We start from the raw sequence: 16,310 nt of genomic DNA on the forward strand, positions 1-16,310 counted from the left end.
GTGACAAAGTAGGAAAAAAGAACAATTGTAGATAGTATATATAATGGTTCAAAGGGTACCGCATGGGAGTGGGACCCATGTGGCTATTTTCATTTTTTTCATTATTATATAATTTCATCCCATTTACATTCGTTTTATGTTTTTTGTCCCCACTGTGGTCTTGTCTGTCCTTGTGGTGTCCGCATCTGTGTTTAGGGCTTTATGCTTAATAAAGAAATTGGTATTTCGTCTGCCGTTACGTTCTGAGTTCAAATTCCGCCGAAGTCGACTTTGCCTTTCATCCTTTCGGGGTCGATAAATTAAGTACCAGTTAACGCACTGGGTCGATGTAATCGACTTAATCCCTTTATCTGTCCTTGTTTGTCCCGTCTATGTTTAGCCCCTTGTGGGCAATAAAGCAATAAGAAACGTTAGCACGCCGGGCGAAATACTTAGCGGTATTTCGTCTGTCTTTACGTTCTCAGTTTAAATTCCGCCGAGGTCAACTTTGCCTTTCATTCTTTCGAGGTCGATAAATTAAGTACCAGTTGCGTACTGGATCGATCTAATCCAAAAAATTTCGGGCCTTGTACCTAGAGTAGAAAAGAATGTCTTACTCCTGAAATATTCAAGGCAAGTAATATTGATGATGTTGTTCACTCCCTAACGTAAAATGACGAGAAAACTTTCAATTATAATTTAGTCGCATGGAAATATACAAATCAGTCAATTAATTAAGTACCAAAGTTATTAATTTACTGATTACTACCAGTGGAAATAACAATGACTTGGATGAACTTCTAAATGAAAACGGAGAATAATTAATAAATTACTCTTGATGTGTATTTCATAATATTCCAGTCTCTGTTATTTATGGCTGAAAGTGATTGGGATTAATCCTTTGTTTCAGAATTTATTAAATTACGTTGGGGACTTTTAACGTATGTCACCGGTGTAATTGAAACGAGGAATAATTATCAACAACACCGCCTGTGTTTTGTATGTTTCTAATTAATTGAACTGATCCAATTACATATGTAGTAATTCTCTCGTGCTAAGGTGGACGTAAGTGTTTGTAGATAAGATAGGGCGACTCGCATGTTTCAGGGTTGGTGTAAGTATTTCATTTCATCGTTAATTGGTTATTCCCTGTTTTGCGAGACAAAGGAAATGGGAGCGATAAGTTTTCCTGACAAAACAACTTTTAACGCGTCCTTCAAACCGAAAGTAAATTTACAGATTGCTATCACAGTACACAGTTGGCATTTTATTAACTTGTGGCGAACAAACATGACTTATCAGGACTACACGCAAAGCGCTTTGTAGGTGCAAAACCAATGGTCACTCTATGACAGGTCATAACTTCTAAGTTTCTAAATATATACACACTCACACACATTTCATTTATTTGGCACCGACACATATACGCATATTTTCTTTCTTCGAAATTTATCTTGCACTGCCATTTCTTCTTTTTTTTTTTTGCTCACAGTTTTGATAATTGAATGTTCTCTGAGAACCAGTATTAAAAAACAGTTCTATAAGAACGTCTGCTACAGGTCATATGGTAGCGCAAACTGCACCTGTTTACCATATGCTCATGTCTTCTGGAGGAATGGAAGTCTTTGTCTGCAACAATATGTATGCCTTAACTGCAGAGAGCCTTGTCAGCAACGAACATTTTAGTGGTATATAGAAAATGTATTTTCATTATATATAATTCACAAATATAAACGGAGACCCATGATGTCCGAAACGAGAAATTGAACTATCATAGATTATACTCAGACATTTGTCAGTTTTTGAGAATTCCTCGAGAATGAATATGGAGAACGTTAACCACTCGGATACTTTAAACACAAATGTTTTTAATGACAGAGATGAGAAAACTGTGGACAAAAATGTTGCTGAATATTTCTGTGAGATTTGTAGGCAGATATTCTCTTCAGAACACGAAGTCCTCACACACACAAAAATTCATAGTAAGGAAAAACTTTGCCAACGTGAAATCTGTGGGAAATTTAACAGTAATTTAAGGATACATGCTGGAGAAATACCCGTGTGTTGTGAAATATATGGGAACTCATTCGTCCCCAGGAGCAACATAAATTCACACAAAATATCACATGCTGCAGAAAAACTTTTCTACTGTGAAATATGTGGGAAATCTTTCATGAAGAAATCCATTCTTGTTGTTCACATTCGTAGCCACACTGGAGAAAAGCCATATCATTGTGACATCTGTGGGAAAAGTTTTGGAGATAATAGCTATTTAACGAAACACAAAAGTTTACACACTGGAGAGAAACCTTTTCATTGTGAAATTTGTGGTAAATCGTTTATCACTCAAGGTCATTTAAAAACTCATGAAAGGATTCACACTGGAGAAAAACGGTTTCACTGTGAAATATGTGGTAAATCTTTCGTCTCTAATTGTGATTTAAACCGACATAACAGGATACATACTGGAGAGAAACCCTTCAGTTGTGAGATTTGTGGGAAATCATTCATCACTAATGGTCTTTTAAAAACACATAAAAGGATACATACTGGAGAAAAACCTTATCATTGTGCTTTATGTGGGAAATCATTTACTCAGAACTGTAACCTTGTTATCCATATAAGGAGTCACACTGGAGAGAGACCTTATCATTGTGACATCTGTGGGAAATGTTTTGTTTATAGCAGTGATTTTAACAGACATAAAAGAATCCACACTGCAGAAAAACCCTATCACTGTGAAATATGTGGAAAATTGTTCTCTGATAATTCTAATCTTTCAGTTCACAAAAGAACTCATACTGGAGAAAAGCCATTCCATTGTGAAATATGTGAGAAATCTTTTGTTTCTAATAGTGATCTAAGTAGACATAAAATAATTCACACTGGGCAAAAACCGTATCATTGTGACATATGTGGGAAAGATTTCACTCAGAATTCTAGCCTTGTAGTTCACAGGCTCATACACACTGGAGAAAAACCTTTTGGCTGTGAGATTTGTGGGAAATGCTTTGTCAATAACAGTGATTTAAACAGACATAAACGAATTCATACTGGAGAGAAACCATTTCATTGTGAAATGTGTGGGAAGTCTTTTATCACTAATGGGCACTTAAAAAGGCATGAGACAATACATACTCGGAAAAAACTGTTTTGATTGAAATCCATGAGGATTTTTTTGTGAATTTTTATTTTGTAGTTCATAAACATAGCCATGTTGGGAAGTGGTTTGAGAGACCACCAGAAAAATTTTGTCACTGAAATATAAGGGAATCCATTTTCTGATAACTCTAAACTTGTAGTTCGTGAAAGAATACAGCCTCAGAAAAAAACTGTTTTAATTGAAATCCATGAGGATTCTTTTATTAATCATCATTTAAAATCTGTTCTCCATGCTAGTATGGGCTGGACAGTTCAACAGAAGTTAGCATGTTGGAGGGCTGTTCCAGGTACCAGTCATGTTTTGATGTGGTTTCTAAGGCCGGATACCCTTCCTAATGGCAACCACTTAAGAAAGTTCATAAACATTGCAACATTGGTGAGTTGTTTGAGAAACGATCAGAAAATTTTTGTCACTGAAATATTCCATTCTCTGATCTTGTAGTTCCCAAAAGAATCCACACTTGGGAAATTTTTTTTATCACTTATGGTCACTTAGAAGCATGAAAGAATCTGCACTGTTCCCCTGAAGTACATGAGGATTTTTTTTTTTTTGTTGATAAATTTTGTAATTTCTCAAATTTAGTCATGTTGGGAAATGTTTGAGAAATCATTTATTACTAACAGTCACAAATATATCTTTCACTTGTTTCAGTCCTTTGATTGTGGCCATGCTGGAGCACTGCCTTGAAAAGTTTTAGCAAAACAAATCGAACCCAGGACTTTGAGCCTGGTACTTATTCAATCTTTTTTGCCAAACTGCTAATTTAAAGGAATGTAAACACACCAACACCAGTTGTTAATTGTGAAACATGAGTTACACTTACAATTCTAAACTTAATGACTACCACCGATGTACACATGCACAGAACAATTATGGAGGTGATATATGTTGAAAATTTTTTTTTTTTTTTTTTTAGTTATTCTACAAATGAATTGTTATTTTAGAGAAATTGTTTTACCAAAAAAAAAACATTGGAAATATGTTATGAATATTTGTCAATAACAGTAAAATTATATCTAAGTGAAATATATTAGGAATTATTTGATGTGAAATAAGTGAGTACTTGAAATACTTGTAATTCACTGATGGAAAAACTTTATCATTTATTTTTACGTGTTTCAGTCATTAAAATGTGGCCATGCTGGAGCACTGCCTTGAAGTGTCTAGTTGAATAATCCAAACCCAGTAGCTATTTTTTGAAGTCTGGTGCTTATTTTGTTGGTCTCTTTTCCTGAAATGCCTGGTCGTGGGAATGTAAACAAACCGACAGTGGTGGGAGACAGACACGTGTTTGTGTGTCTTCCCCCACCTCCTGCTCCAGCAGCTCAATGCCACTTAATCTTTCTTCTGTCCTCCCCCTGTTAACCATATATTTGCTATCCAACCACCTCCTTATATACCCATGTTTGCCACTCATTGCATTCACCTTCTCCTCCCCCTCTCTTTTTGCAATCTTATGCACTCCCTCATCCCTCACTGCCCAATCCTCTGTGCCACACCATTTACATTCACCTCCTTGTATCTTGAGTGTATGCCCTGACATGTCACCACCATCTCACCCTTTCTCTCTCTTTCCTTCTCTCGGGGTTGCCATGTATCTCCTCTGTAGCAAAACACCTGGTTATGTCCCTCTGTCATAGTTTAAGCTCTCACCACAAGACACAAAGCCACCTCCCTCAATACAACTCCCCAACTCAACAGGGGAAATAATATTTAGGGATCTTTGTCCTGCAAATTATTTGGTGACTTCACTGGTGCTGATGTCTCATAAAAAGCACTCAGTACAGTCTGTAAAGTGGTTGACATTAGGAAGGGCATCCAGCCATAGAAACCTTGCCAAAGCAGACGGCAGAGCTTAGTGCAGTCTTCTGACTTGCCAGCTTCTGTCAGTCGGTCGCAAACGGATGTCAAATGATCCTACTTACGACAGGCTTCCACACACTTTCTGTTTACCAAATTTACTCACAAGGCTTTGGTTGGCCTGGGATGGAGTGGTGGTGGGGGGGTCTTGTAGAAGCCGCTCGCCAAAGATGTAGCGCAATGGGACTGAACCTAAAACCACGTGGTTGCAAAACGAGCTTCTTAACCACACAGCCATGCCTGTAAAATCAAAACACTGGACAGTATATGCATGTTCATGTGCGTACAAACACCGAACAGCATCAGTTGGGATATTCTTACAAAAACTTCTCAGAGAGACACAATTAATTCCTGCCTAGACATTAAATTGTTCAACAACAACGCCATCACAGAACCTGTTTTTCTCATTCCTATCAGAAATAGATAGCTCCGATATGAAAATATGTATTAAGATTTAATGTAAAAAGGGACATAACACTGCCAGTAAATAATGAAATGATTACAAAAAAACTACCAATTACACCATTTAGCATATTATCCCTAATAAATATATATGTATACACACTTCAGGAAAGGAAAAATCTGCATAAATATTTTTTAATTTGGTAAAACATCGAGAGAGGTATTTATAGGAGTACTTATACAAGTTAAATATTTATATAGATTTTTTTTCCTTTCCTGAAGTGTGTATTCACTTTTGTGGCAGACATTTTTCGTGTGTGTGTGTGTGTGTGTATATATATATATATATATATATATATAATGTACACACTATACATAAAATATTAACACAACTTATATGCACGCAATTACTAAACTATATCATTATTTAATGTCTATTTTCCCTGCTGGCAAGGGTTGGACAGTTTGACAGGCTGACAAACCAGAGAGCTATACTGCTCTAGGTGTCTGTTTTGGCTTTGGTTTTTCAACTGTATGCCCTTCCTAACGCCAACCACTTTACAATGTGTCCTGGGTGCTTTTTACATAGTAGTAAGCACACGCCATATATAAAATATATTACAACTAATACTCTGTATTAAATGTTTCAACACACATATACAATTACTGTCTTCCTTGCGCATCAGACTAATAATAACTGTGGACGTCTCTTGGACTTTTCCTGCGTGTTTTTTCTTAGTTTACTTTGATTATATCTTTTGTTTCATTCATTGGATTGCGGCCATGCTGGGACACTGTCAGTAGTTCCCAAACTTTTTCAAGCTGCCAACCCCTTGACACTCAGGCCACTTTCTTAGCAAATTCTTAGCCACTCACCACTACAAACATAGACCACTTTCTGCAGCAAATTCAAAACAACTGTATTTCACAAATAGTACTTAACATTATTTACCCATTATTTTGTTGTTTTTATATCCATCATCCTGATACTTATTTTATCAGTCTCTTTTGCCAAACTGCTAATTTATAGTGAGGTAAAAAATCCAACAGCAGTTGAGAAGCAGGATGGGTACTGACAAACACACACACGACAGGCTTCACACAGTTTCTGCTTACCAAATTCGTTCACTAGGCATTGGTCAGCATGGGACTATAGTCAAAGGCACTACACCAAGGTGCCGTGTGTGTGTGTGTGTATATATATATATATATATATATATATATATATAATGCATGTATGTGTATGCATATATATAATGCATGTTGGATAATTATATGGAAATGTGTACTTTTCACCCTGATAACGATTTCTCAACATCAGAAAATAAACTTAGAAGCGGTTCTCTCCCCTTATATAACGATTCCCAATAATTCTACCAAGTGTATATCAAACACTGGCCAGATCTTTTAATACGATTCTGTCCCTTTAAGTAATTTCCAGTAAATCCACCGAAAAGAAACTTTAAAACCTCCAAAACAAAAACAAAAAAAAATTCTACATAAGTGCAGGACAATGACAATAACAGTGATAAAAACCAGAAATACTATTGTTACCTTGCTTCCCAACATCACATTTCTACACAAAATGCATAAAAAATTCTAACACCATCTCCCATAAACATTTCATAAAAATGTAAATGACTTCAATACTACGGCAGCAACATAAACTAATAAAATGAAAATGTCTTTCACACATAGCATTGTCATCACAGTGTCTCAGTTAACATTTTTTTTTTTTTCCCTTTTTTACAGCCCCTACACAGGATCCCAAATTCCACATCAATAAAGTTAGGCAGTCCATTTCACTGTGGAGGAGTCTTTTGTAAATCCAGCTTCCAAATTATAGATGTCAGATAGATACATGAATAATATATGACTGCTCTAGGAACTTCAGCATTCAAAATAAAAACCAGTAACACAAAGCACAATAATATAACACCCTTTATATATATATATATGTGTATATATATAGGTGCAGGAGTGGCCGTGTGGTAAGTAGCTTGCTTACCAACCACATGGTTCTGGGTTCAGTCCTACTGAATGGCACCTTGAGCAAGTGTCTTCTACTATAGCTTCAGGTCAAAGCCTTCTACTATAGCCTTGGACCAAAGCCTTGTGAGTGGATTTAGAAACTGAAAGAAGCCCATCGTATATATTATGTATATGTTTGTGTGTCTGTGTTTGCGCCATTCCCCCCCCCCCCCAACATTGCTTGATGCTGGTGTGTCTATGTCCCTGTAACATTAGCGGTTCAGCAAAAAGAGACTAGAATAAGTACTAGGCTTACAAAGAATTAGTACTGGGGTTGATTTGCTTGACTAAAGGCAGTGCTCCAGCATGGCTGCAGTCAAATGTCAAACAAAAAAGAAATATAAAAAGCAAATCAATTGCAAGGATGTCCAGGTATCAGTGCATTAATTAAATGGAGCTGCTTGAAACGGCTGTAATGCACTGATACCTGGACATTCTTGTTACTTATTTGCTTTTTATTCACCTAATTTTAAGCTAGACAGGCTTGGTGCCTCAACTTAAGTACCTAATTCAACTGAATCTTAATTATATATATTCAAATATGAACTGGAAGCAGCTCGAGGTATGTAAACAAAATCAAACGCATACACAAGGTATGTTTGTTGTTAGTTTGTGGGTCAGCTGCATTTTAGGCATAAGAGAATAGAGATAGAAGAAATACAGGAGGATCAGTTAATTATTTTATTCAACATTTTCCCCTTCCATATTCACAGACTTATTGCAGTGATCCTTCAGTTTTTCTGAGCCCTATAAAAGAACTTGGAAGGTTGGGTCTCCAAAGAGGCCTTTTGCAACACCCTTAAAGCCAGGAACATTTCAGCATCCCTTCCTCTGTGTGTGTGTGTATAATGTAAGTGGGATAAAATTCATGCTGTCTCCTCTTGAAACTCTTCTGCTTATTCCAGTACGTGATTGTTGTATTGATGTGAGTTACACAGAGTTGAAAATTCTGGAAATATTGTTGGAGTTATATAAAACAGGAAGTTGAGAAATTTGGGGGTTTTATTTATCCACCATTATACATTTCATTTGCTAATAGGAATCACAAGGAAATTTCCTATTAGAAATTTTTTCAAATAACCAAGTAGAAAATTTACATTTGGATGAAGTATTTTTATACACACACACACAAATGTTTCTCCAGGTTATATGTCCCGACTATAGTACCTTAACATTTGCCCAAAATTGCATATCATTAGCTGACATAAGTGCTCCCAAGTACATCCATCTCAGTTTTCAGTAAAGATAACACGAGGTGAAGTAATAACATTGCAACTGAACTCTCTTTGCATCCTAAACAATCCACAGCAACACACACAGCTCAGTGAACCAATTATGACTCCTCTTCTTCAGCCATCACATTCTACCCCACACACCTCACCACCACAACAAATAACTCTGCTTGTATGATGGTGATACTTGTTTACAACTCTCACATGACTTCAAGACAAAGAAACATGTGTATGTGTATATATATATGTAACGAAGAAATGGAATTCATGAGATTATTAATCACAGCGATCATTTCAACCCATATTACATTGGTCCCTTGAGGATGAGATACTGTACAACTGGTTATGATTAATAAAGAATCTTGTGTCTTCCTTTTTCTCTCTCTCTCATTTGTTATATACTCAACAGACACTGAGGAATTCTTGAGGTAGATCCAGTGACATATCCATACTGTTATCAGATAGCCATAGACAGTGAAAGCACCTTAATCGGCATACTACCAGATGTATACTAAAGTTTGAACTATATATAATGTATGTGTGTGAGCGAGATCGTTGCCAGTGGCGCTGGACTGGCTCCTGTGCAGGTGGAACGTAAAATACACCATTTTGAACGTGGCCGTTGCCAGTACCGCCTACTGGCCTTTGTGCCGGTGGCACGTAAAAGCACCCACTACACTCTCGGAGTGGTTGGCGTTAGGAAGGGCATCCAGCTGTAGAAACTCTGCCAAATCAGATTGGAGCCTGGTGTAGCCACCTGGTTCATCAGTCGTCAGTCAAATCGTCCAACCCATGCTAGCATGGAAAGCAAATGTAAAACGATGATGATGATGATGGGCCTCCTTCAGTCAGAGCTGACTATGGGTAGTATCCCTGCTGTTTTCAGCTTCGCTGGAACAGTGTTTCTGGTTGCTAAACAGACCTATACATGAGTGACGGTCTCTGTCACATAGAGCACATTAGGGCTTTGGAGTTACTGCACTCCTTTTGCATGGCTCACTTGTCTTCTGCTGTGCTCATTAACTTCTTTTCCCCTGATCTGAGGTGTTCATTCAGGGTGCTCCTCCATGCTGGTCAGTCGGCTGCGAGGCTCTCCCAGGACTCTGTATTGATGACAAGGGCCTTAATCCTTTTTTACAACTTCCCTGTATCACAGATGAGGTCAACCCGTGGCTCTTCTTCCAGATGTCAATTCCCTATAGAGAATGTTCTTTGGGATGCAGCCATCTTTCATGTGGTGGTCATGTCCTAGCCAGTACAGTCTGTGTCATCAAAGCAGGGTGAATATGCTGGGAAGGCCTACATGATTCAGGATCTCAACGTTGGATTGTCTGTTTTGCCAGGATGTGGCGTAGGCTTCTCAGATGAAAGTTGTTGAGTATATATATATACTCGTATATATATATATATATGTGTGTGTGTGTGTTATATACACACATACATAACAAGTTTCTTAAATTTCCATCTACCAAATCCACTATGACGCCTTTGGTCAGCCTATGGCTATAGTAGTAAACATTTTACCCAATGTGCTATGCACTGAGCCTGAACCAAAAGCTATATGGTTGGCCAAGAATGGAGAAAGTAGATGTTAAAACAACAAAGATGATTATTCTTGCTTTATCAAAAATCACAAACTGGAAACAACCAATTCTTTCTTTACAAGGAAAGGAATGAAAAAGCTGGGTTTTGGTAACCAGCTTAGGAATACACAGCCTTGGAGCATGTGTTTACGGGGGAAAATATTGAAAAAATCAATACATATTTGAGTGAGAAAAAAAACGAGGGTGGTCTTGCGATGTGCTAGAAACAACAGCTAAATCTCCCTTAAATCACATTTTTTCCTCACCCCCCTCCAAATAATTTTGGTTAAAAATTTCTTTGTAATCGTAATCTACACCGTTTGAAAGGTATTTGTATAAGTATAAAATTTCATTAAAAAAATACCTATTTTCCTGAAAGTGATGAGAAAATGTCAAGTCGTGTGAATTTTCCAAAACCCCTCGGAAAATTGTCTTCTACAAATCTCTTCATACACTCAATCTACAAAATTTAAGAGATTATTTGTTGAAAGTTTCGTCACAAAGTATCGATTCTTCTGGAAGTTAATTAGCAACTAAGTCGGGAAGGTATACATCTGTAGTTATGCCCTCTACACCAGTGGTTCTCAACGATAGGCTTGAGGCCCACTAGTGGTTCTGGGAAATTTTCTGGATTGGAAACAAGCTGTTTTTAGCATTCAATTGGTAGTCTTGACCAGCGTTGCCGAGAGATTTGTTCCAAAACGTAACAAATCTAAAAGATCAAAGAGGAAGTCTCAGATAATTGCACATCAAAGTCACTGGTGTAGCTTTCAATTCACACGCAGTTTTGAATGCACTTATGAGAAAAACATAAGAAGTGATTAAAATTTCACTTTTGTTGGTAAGTAACTAATCTCTGCTTTTTGCCAATAGATAGTTCATCATTAATACTCCATCTTATTATCACACAGCATGGTTATGCTAACCATGAAATGTTTATGAAAAGATTGCATGATCTCCTTTTGCCATTCATTATGTAATTAACGGTAACTGTTAGTCTTACCAACCTAATTGAAAGACACCAACGGCAATGTAGCCATTAAATTGCTTCTTCATCTTTTGTATATAAAAATGTAAATATACTTTTGTTCCGTTTTTAGATTTTTTTTTTCTTTGCTTGCAAGTTCCATAAACAAGTATAACACTGGTGTATTTATTTAACGATTGTGATTATACCTGTACATGAAGCTGGCATGTGGACACAATTACTACTTTATGGGGTTTATATTCCGGAAGAGGGTCGGATAACTGGTTTAGAGGTCAGTGGGCCTGGGATTTTTTGATCATAAAAAGTGGGCCCAAAGGTGAAAATGGTTGAGAACCACTGCTCTATACTATCAAATAATTAAAACCGCTTCTCGGGAATTTTTAACGAATGCCACCGGTAACATTTAAACGAAGGAAATATTGTCAATGACACCGCCTGCTTATAATTTCAGCTGATTTGATTGTTGTCAAGGTAAACAGTGGTCTTTGATAATAATATTCCCGGGAGGAAAGCAAACCGTTGTTGATTATACTCAAATATTTCTTGGCTTTTCTTCTCGAATTAATATGGAAAATGTTGATTATTTGGACACTTCTAACATAACTGTTTTTAACAATATAGATGCAGTTATACAGACAAATAGAGAAGAGGAACCTGAATTTAGTGAAGCATTTACTAAAGAAAGATCGTTACAGGGAAATATTACTGAATATAGATCTGACGTTTGTAGGAAGTCATTCTCTTCGGAATATGAAGTCTTAAAGCATAAAGAAATACACAAAATAGAAAAAAATTGCCAGTGTGAAATATGCGGGAAATCTTTCGTCTGTAATTCAAAGCTTGCAATTCACATACGAAGACATACTGGAGAGAAACCGTTTCGTTGTGACATATGTGGGAAATCGTTTGTCGATAATAGTTATTTAACAAGGCACAAAGTAATACACACTGGCGAAAAACCGTTTCACTGTGAAATTTGTGGAGAATCTTTCATTCGGAACTCGAGTCTTGTTATCCACGTACGTAGTCACACTGGAGAGAGACCTTATCATTGTGGAGTATGTGGCAAGTATTTTGTGAGTAACAGTTATTTAACAACGCATAAACGAATACACTCCGGAAACAAACCCTATCATTGTGAAATATGTGGAAAATCATTTATTAATAATTCTCATCTTGTGGTACATAAAAGAATCCACACTGGAGAAAAACCTTATCACTGTGAAATATGTGAGAAAACTTTCGTATCTAACAGCCACTTAACAACACATAGGAGAATCCATACGGGAGAAAAACCGTTTCAGTGTCAAATATGTGGTAAATCATTCAATGAAAACTCCAGTTTGGTTATACACAAACGTAGTCACACTGGGGAAAAACCCTGTCGTTGTGACGTTTGTGGGAGATCGTTTTCTGTTAATTCTACTCTAGTAACTCACAAACGTTGTCATTCTGGGGATAAACCGTATCATTGTGAAATTTGTGGCAAATCCTTTATTAATAATTCTTCTCTTGTAGTCCATAAACGTAGACACACAGGAGAAAAGCCTTATCATTGTGAGATATGTGGAAAATCGTTTGTCAATAATAGTGATTTAGCAACGCATAAAAGAATTCACACTGGGTAAAATACACTCGACTATCAATATCATGTATTCTATTTCTATTTGACTTTCGTAAAATCGAATCTGTTTCATTTCACCTCGATTAGTATGTCTCATGAACGGACGCCCTGCTGCACCTGGTTTTATGGTGAATCCCAACGAAATACTTCCAGATCAGCAGATAATCCGCAATGTGTTCCACTTCTGATTATGAAATGTTTTATTGAAATAAATGTTTTGGTTCACTATGACTTTACGGACGTCAAATTGGAAAATACCCTATTTCTGTTTCTTCTGAAGTAAATACAATATGTGTCACTATAGGACACTCGCACTTCTTTGTTTAGTTATTCTCCAAATGAAGTGTGTTTGGGCAAAATGAGTAATTTCTGATTTCTCGTTTTCTCTCGATCTGTTTGAAACCATTACATAGCAAGTACTGCATCATTATTTTGTACTGTTGCATCATCTTTAGGAGTGAAAATGGTCAGCATAGGTATTGTTCTTACGGTTAGGAGTCCGAAACATAGGTGGCAGGCCCTCTTTTTCATAAAATCTTTTTCTTCAACTTTGACCCGATTGTAATTGAGGTTTCTAATAAAATATCTGGATAATTTTTGATGTTTAACAATCAATATTCTTTTCTCTGTCGGATTCCAAGTCAATTTTACCCGACACTAATGTCTAGTTTCATTTTCAAGTTTCAAAATATGTCTGAAGTGGGGTAAAATGAGTAATGTCTAATTTCAATAATTTCTATTCTTTAATTCAAGGTAAGTAAATATATCACAGAGAGGACAGTCCAGCAAGCTATAGTTAATATTTTAGGATGAGCTTTGTTTTTCATTTAGTCAAGTTTCATTAATTTCATATCATGTGCCATTTTTCCCCTTCTCATCTTTCATTTGACATTTCTGATATTTCTAATGTCTAAGGATTGATATTGATGTGCATCAGTCTGTTTTCTAGAGAATTGAAGCTACAAATTTACATTATGTCTTACTTATTTTGCCCCAGTGAAATCGGTGCTATTTTAGTGTGCAGTCTACCACAGTATCCTGTCTATGCTGTGAAATTACTTTGTGAATTACATGCTAAAAGTAATTTCACAGCATAGACTGGATACTACGGTAGACTGCACGCTAAAGTAGCACCGTGAAATTTGTCTTTTATATGCTCAAAGAGAACAGAAGATAATTTTCTGATAATAATGATTAGATTATGTGTTATAATGCTTTTAATGCATTTAGGGAAGGCCATTTGCTTAGCTGATATAGTTCTTATAAAGTAGTGAACATTCATACAAAATATATTCCGTCTCTATCAAAAATGCAATAAAAACTACTCATTATGCCCTCCCACTATTCTGTTTCTGTCTCTTCTAAAGAAATTGCAATGTGTCACTACAGGACACTTGAACTTCGTTTAGTTATTCCAAATATGTTCCACACGACATTTCAACTACACAGTATTCATTTCATCCAGTGGCATAGCTAAAAGGGAGCAACTGCTCTCCTCACCCAAGCACACTTTTCAAAATTACCACCTGTTATAAAATGTATACTCAATGAGTTAAAAATTGTTTGGTATATGGCACAGCACCTTATTTTATTTTTTTTTTTTTGTGTTTGCTACCCCACAAACCTGGCTATGCTCTGATTTCATCCAACCATTTGGCTGAATTCTGGTCTAAGCACTCCATATAACCCCTCATGAAGGCGCATGGCTCAGTAGTTAGAATGTCGGTCTCACAATCAAGAGGTAGTGAGTTTGATTCCCAGACCTGGCTGTGTGTTGTGTTCTTGAGCAAAACACTTATTTCACGTTGCTCCATTTCACTCAACTGTAGTAATGAGTTGTGACGTCACTGGTGCCAAGCTGTATCAGCCTTTGCCTTTCCCTTAAATAACATCAGTGGTGTGGTGAGGGGAAGCTGGTATGCATGGACACTTGCTGGTTTTCCATAAACAACCTTACCTGGACTTGTGCTTCAGAGAGTTCCTTTCTAGGTGCAATCCTATGGTCATTCATGACCAAAGGGGGTCTTTACTCCTTTACTACAACCCCTTATAACTTTTCTTTAGTTTCTGGAATTGTCACAAAACTTTTGTGAATTTGTGTTCTATGTATAGGAATTCAGTCATTTGACTGCAGCCATGCTGGGGCACCACTATGAAGGGTTCTTAGTTAAACAAATCGACCCCAGGACTTTTTACTTTCTTTTAAAGCCTTGTAATTATTCTATCAGTGCCTTTTGCCAAACCTCTAAATTACTGGCACATAAATACACTAATTGTCATGTGGCAGTGAGGAGACAAACAAAAACACACATACATACACACACACACACATATATATATATATATATATATATATATATATATATATATATATATACATACAATGGGCTTCTTTCAGTCTGTCTACCAAATCCACTCAAACCTTTACTCAGCCCAACTCTACAATAGAAGACACTTGCCCAAGGTGCCACAGTGGGATTGAACCCAGAACCATACAGTTGGGAAGCAAGCTTCTTACAACACACCCACCTCCTGTATTTTCTTTAACCCAAAGTAAAGAACTTTTCAGCACCTCCTCATATGTGTGTATTCTTATGAATGGAACTCATTTATTACTGAGTCTGCTCAAAAGACCAAAAGAAATCCTATGGTGCAACTTTTACACAGGGCAAAGCTAAAACTATAGTGGAAAAAAATTTCATACCAAGATTTAACACTAAATTAGGGATGCAACTTTATACATGAGTAAATATAGCATATTTGCAATGATGCTCTTTGGATTGTCGTTTTGCAGTTTCGTTGTGCTCTGATTTTAGAAAAATTCTTTCATTAAAATATTTGAGAAATTCTTACTTGTTAATTAAACTTGTACTTGATAAATTCATAAAGATCGAGTAACAAAAGTGTATAATTATATAAATGGGAATATCCTTGAGTATGAAGCAAGTCTACACTTGTAATCCACTACTAAATTATAGTAACTGGAGATAGAAATAGTAATTGTCAGTTATATTCTTACCTCTTCTCGTCTGTAAAGCTCTCTCTTATTTTTCACATTATGTTAAGAAGTAAACAGCAAAATCAAAGACCATATTTATATTATTATTCTGCTTCATTGCGTTGGTAAAGTCTTTAACAAATCTTAATATGGTGTATTTGGGAAAGAAACTATAAAAACCCCGTCTCCTAAACCCTTTCAGACTTTCTCTGGGTTTCACATCAAGTCTTGGCCATATTTTATAAGTTTTGTCTGAGCAGACGATACTTAATTCACTAATGCGCATGCGTTGCGCGAGGTGCGTTTTCAAATTAAAAAATAAAACAAAAAATAGACAAACGCTTTTCGCTTTTCCTTTCAGTAAACACAGTCTTACGCTCTCCGTCTCTCACTCTCTCTCTCTCTCACTCTCTCTCTCTCACACACATTGTCTCCCTCCCTCCCTCCTTC

At 36.6% G+C, this 16,310-nt stretch overlaps 3 protein-coding genes across 3 annotated transcripts in view; all 3 read left to right on the top strand.

Moving 5' to 3' along the window:
* Window positions 1–950: 950 nt before the first annotated feature.
* Window positions 951–9,198, top strand: LOC106881418 (zinc finger protein OZF-like). Its single transcript, XM_052977580.1, has 2 exons — window positions 951–4,020; window positions 7,157–9,198. Exon 1 carries the CDS (start codon window positions 1,799–1,801, stop codon window positions 3,134–3,136), a length of 1,338 nt encoding a protein of 445 aa, XP_052833540.1. The 5' UTR covers window positions 951–1,798; the 3' UTR covers window positions 3,137–4,020; window positions 7,157–9,198.
* Window positions 9,199–10,659: 1,461 nt separating this feature from the next.
* Window positions 10,660–16,310, top strand: part of LOC106883058 (zinc finger protein OZF) — a 35,564-nt gene continuing 29,913 nt past the window's right edge. The window contains exon 1 of the mRNA XM_052977578.1: window positions 10,660–11,091. The gene's annotated coding sequence lies outside the window, so the exon portion shown is untranslated. The remainder of the gene's footprint in view (window positions 11,092–16,310) is intronic.
* On the top strand, window positions 11,657–13,878 carry LOC106881416 (zinc finger protein 239-like). The gene has a single exon (XM_014931801.2). It carries the CDS (start codon window positions 11,805–11,807, stop codon window positions 12,864–12,866), a length of 1,062 nt encoding a protein of 353 aa, XP_014787287.1. The 5' UTR covers window positions 11,657–11,804; the 3' UTR covers window positions 12,867–13,878.

The sequence above is a fragment of the Octopus bimaculoides genome, chromosome 28 (assembly GCF_001194135.2).
Source record: "Octopus bimaculoides isolate UCB-OBI-ISO-001 chromosome 28, ASM119413v2, whole genome shotgun sequence".
In the NCBI taxonomy this organism is placed as follows: domain Eukaryota; kingdom Metazoa; phylum Mollusca; class Cephalopoda; order Octopoda; family Octopodidae; genus Octopus; species Octopus bimaculoides.

Bases quoted from the DNA above. Each gene is read 5' to 3' on its own strand.
- LOC106881418 (XM_052977580.1), top strand. From the start codon at position 1,799: ATGAATATGGAGAACGTTAACCACTCGGATACTTTAAACACAAATGTT.
- LOC106881416 (XM_014931801.2), top strand. From the start codon at position 11,805: ATGGAAAATGTTGATTATTTGGACACTTCTAACATAACTGTTTTTAAC.